Source organism: Pyrus communis, chromosome 8 (assembly GCF_963583255.1).
Source record: "Pyrus communis chromosome 8, drPyrComm1.1, whole genome shotgun sequence".
NCBI classification, from domain to species: Eukaryota; Viridiplantae; Streptophyta; class Magnoliopsida; order Rosales; family Rosaceae; genus Pyrus; species Pyrus communis.
This window is the reverse complement of record NC_084810.1, coordinates 7512788-7516055: the sequence shown is the minus strand read 5'-3', so window position 1 is coordinate 7516055 and position 3268 is coordinate 7512788. Positions and strand designations below refer to the sequence as shown.

General features: G+C 37.3%; 1 protein-coding gene across 1 annotated transcript; it reads right to left on the bottom strand.

Annotated features, from left to right (window-relative positions):
* Positions 1 to 1187: 1187 nt before the first annotated feature.
* LOC137742873 (putative F-box protein At3g29830) lies at positions 1188 to 2970 on the bottom strand. Its single transcript, XM_068482817.1, has 3 exons — positions 2068 to 2970; positions 1586 to 1762; positions 1188 to 1484 (listed from the first exon to the last, which is right to left on the bottom strand). Exons 1-3 carry the CDS (start codon positions 2968 to 2970, stop codon positions 1188 to 1190), a joined length of 1377 nt encoding a protein of 458 aa, XP_068338918.1.
* Positions 2971 to 3268: the final 298 nt, after the last annotated feature.

Sequence of the window (3268 nt, the reverse complement as noted above, 5' to 3'; positions counted from 1 at the left end):
GAGAAAATTTAAGAAGATGAGAGAAAAATGGTCGTTAGACTTCTGGGAGAGATACCATGTTCTGTTTAAGAAATAGTCAGTGCATGCCAACCTGTATTTAGTTTCAAAAGCAGTGCCTATGTTCAATAATACAAATAGTGTATTACTGATTTTCAATTTCAGAATAATGTAATGCTCATATTTAGTTTAAAAAATAATTAGTGTTCAATTTTCAGAAAGTGTTCAGTTTTAGAACTAGGGTTGTACCATTCATTTTCAGAAATAGTGTAATATGGTTTAATTTAAAAAATAATGTAGTACCGTTCAATTTCGGAAATAGTGCATGATGGAGGCATTGCGACCAGCACGTCAGTTTTTAATTACTTTTTTCTATTTTATTTTTTATTATATTAAACTTTTGTCATTTTCATTAAAATTTAAGTCATTTTCATTAAAGTTTAAGCCATTTTCATTAAAGTTATAAGATGATTTTTGGTTAAAACAAACTTAACCCAAACCCTTTTCATCCCAAAAAATAAGTACGTTAATCAACACTTAAGTAATAATTCAATCGTCAACATGCATAACATTGAGTTTACAAAATATAGTCTAGAAATTTAGTCTCCCTACATTATCTATATCTATATGGATAACTACATTCCCCTTAAGATGAGTTTACACTACGAGAAATTACTATTTGTCCCACGACAGTTTGGCCTGATGAACAAAATTTTGTCGCGTAAAATAACTTTATCCCAAAAAAAAAAAAAAATGGTCAACATTTTGGCTTTTTTCGGAGACTTTAGGCAACAAAAACTTTAGACAGGTAAAGTAAACTTTGCCAGACAGATTTTAGTGTAAAGGAAAACATTGACCCGTATTATGCCACCTTTTGTCCAATGGATCAAGGGTCTTCAAAGTGTACTAAGTTCGGTTTCATCTTGGCTCGTTTTTTGTGAGCTCAAGCTTTTGGTCTTCAAATATGTATCAAAAAGAAAAAAAATCCAAACACACACAATGTTTCAAATTAGGGTTTACAAATCATCATGACACCAATTATTGAATAAAAATGACATCACGGATTGAGCACAACTGCTCTCAAGTAAAAATTGTAGCCACAATCTTTGATATTTTATTTGGGTTCACAACATATTCGAATTAAAAGCTAGCTTCGAACTTCAGTATCTATAAGACTATTATTTAAATCATTAAACTATTTCTATGGCCAGATTCTCCGATGCTTTTCTAAAACCGTAAACTTGCTCAGCTATATTTCGAAAAGTTTCTGGGCCGCGGTTATTGCTTTCTTGACTTGAGGTGATCACAGTGAGCTTCTCCATCACACGAGCATGGTTGACAAGATAAAGCATCATATAGACTTCATTTGGCATCCCCTTGAAGCTCTTGATCTCAACTTTCCTCAAAGTTTGAGTTATGCACTGGAAAATTATCGCACTGCTCCTCCACAAATCCTCAAACTTATCCTCGAATGGGGGTCTATATTCCTGAAGCGATGGATGCAACAAACATAAGAATTACACAATATTAGTTAGTGTTAAGCAGTTAATTAAAAGGATTCGTTAGTAATTAGTCAACGAGTACTCACATTGCATATTCTGCGTGATCGGTCTATGTCGATTGTAAGAGTCTCCAAGCGAGGACAACTATTCAAGAAAAACCGGATGCCACCTTGTTCATAGTTGTGCATGGCAGTTCTTAAGGTCAAGTGTGTAACATTCAACCTTGGTTCCATACCAGTTGGTTCCTCTCCCATGGGAATAACCTGCAAAATCCACAAATTAACTATAAAACCAACCTTTAATTAATTAGGAGAGAAGCATACTCACGGTTAAAGAAAAAAGATTTTATATTTATAGCCTTAAGTCATAATGTTATTTTGGGACACTCTTTTCTCCTTCGACCAAGTTGCAATCTTACAAAAATTTAATCAAATTCCACACAAACGCAAATATAACTTATTTAGATAAATGATGAACACTATATAGCTTTTTCCTATTTAGGGTTTAGGGTTATCACCATATATTATACAGATGTAAAATTAAAAAGTTGAAGAGTGAAATGAATTACCTGAAGCATGTAAGTGCAAACGGTCAAAGCCCTCGTAGGGCAAATTCCATTGAGTGATTGATAGAGAGAATCTCCCAACGATTCGTCACATTCAAACTCAGGTCCAAAATCAAGGTCTGCCTCCTCCAAGCTAGTTCCATTCACAGTAAATAAAACCACAGTGCCACAATACTTCATATATTTGAGATTTGGAGCCTCGATTTCAAAGGACGGATCCAGAAAATGGCACTTTTCAACAACCAAACTTGACAACTTCAAGTCCTTCCCACAAACAGAAAGGCTGTCCATGTCCCAGCAACTCTTCACGCTCAAACTGTCGAGACACGCACAGTTGGCCAGCAAAGCCTTGACAGTAGAAACTTTGAGTTCGATCCAACCCAACGAAATGCTCTTCAGCAACCCGAAATTCTTGAATCCGAAAACGTCAAATTTGCAAGAAAAGAGAGTCACGGATTCAAGAACTTGATGGTTGTTAAAGGACTGAGGCAAATCGAACATTGGATGTGCCAGGCCATCGAGGTCGTTTTCATCCCATGTGGGGTCGGAGAAATCAAGCTTCAGGTGTTTGACTTTGCGGTCGACAGAAAATGTGATGCATTTTTCCACCATTTCTTGGAAGTCTCCCGGCTGAGAAAATGTGAGGGACAGTTTGTCCATGATGGGACTTTTGTTGTTTGCAATAAATTGTTGGACGAAATCGATGAAGATTTGTGGTTGGAGTTGGACATCTCCGTTAGAATCACGGTTGGCGAAGTAAAGGTGGTTGAAGTCGAGGTTTCGGGTTGACTGCCATTGGTGGTGCCAATGCTTGGACAAGGTGGAGGTTTTTGCCGCTTCTTTGAAGGGCACGAAGGAGAGTATGTCTGAGAGGATGTGATTAGGGAGGTTTGAGAGGCGGTCCATGGTTGTGTTTTTGGCTTTTAGGGTGGCGGGATTGAACTGAAAAAAGTTGGAAGGGACTGGGATGATCTTATAGGAGAGGATCGTTTGAGGCACCGATTCGGGTTGGCTCAAGTTGTGTGCCTGTTTGATGCTGGAAGACGACGGAGGAGGGGGGGTTATATGGAGACAGGAGACACCGTGAGTTGGGTTCAATGGGGTGTGTAATGTGTTGTCTAGGTGATTTGTATGTTGAAAAAAACAAAGTAATTGGAGGAAGATTAGGAAACGTTCAATAATAATAGAAACTAATTAATCCAAG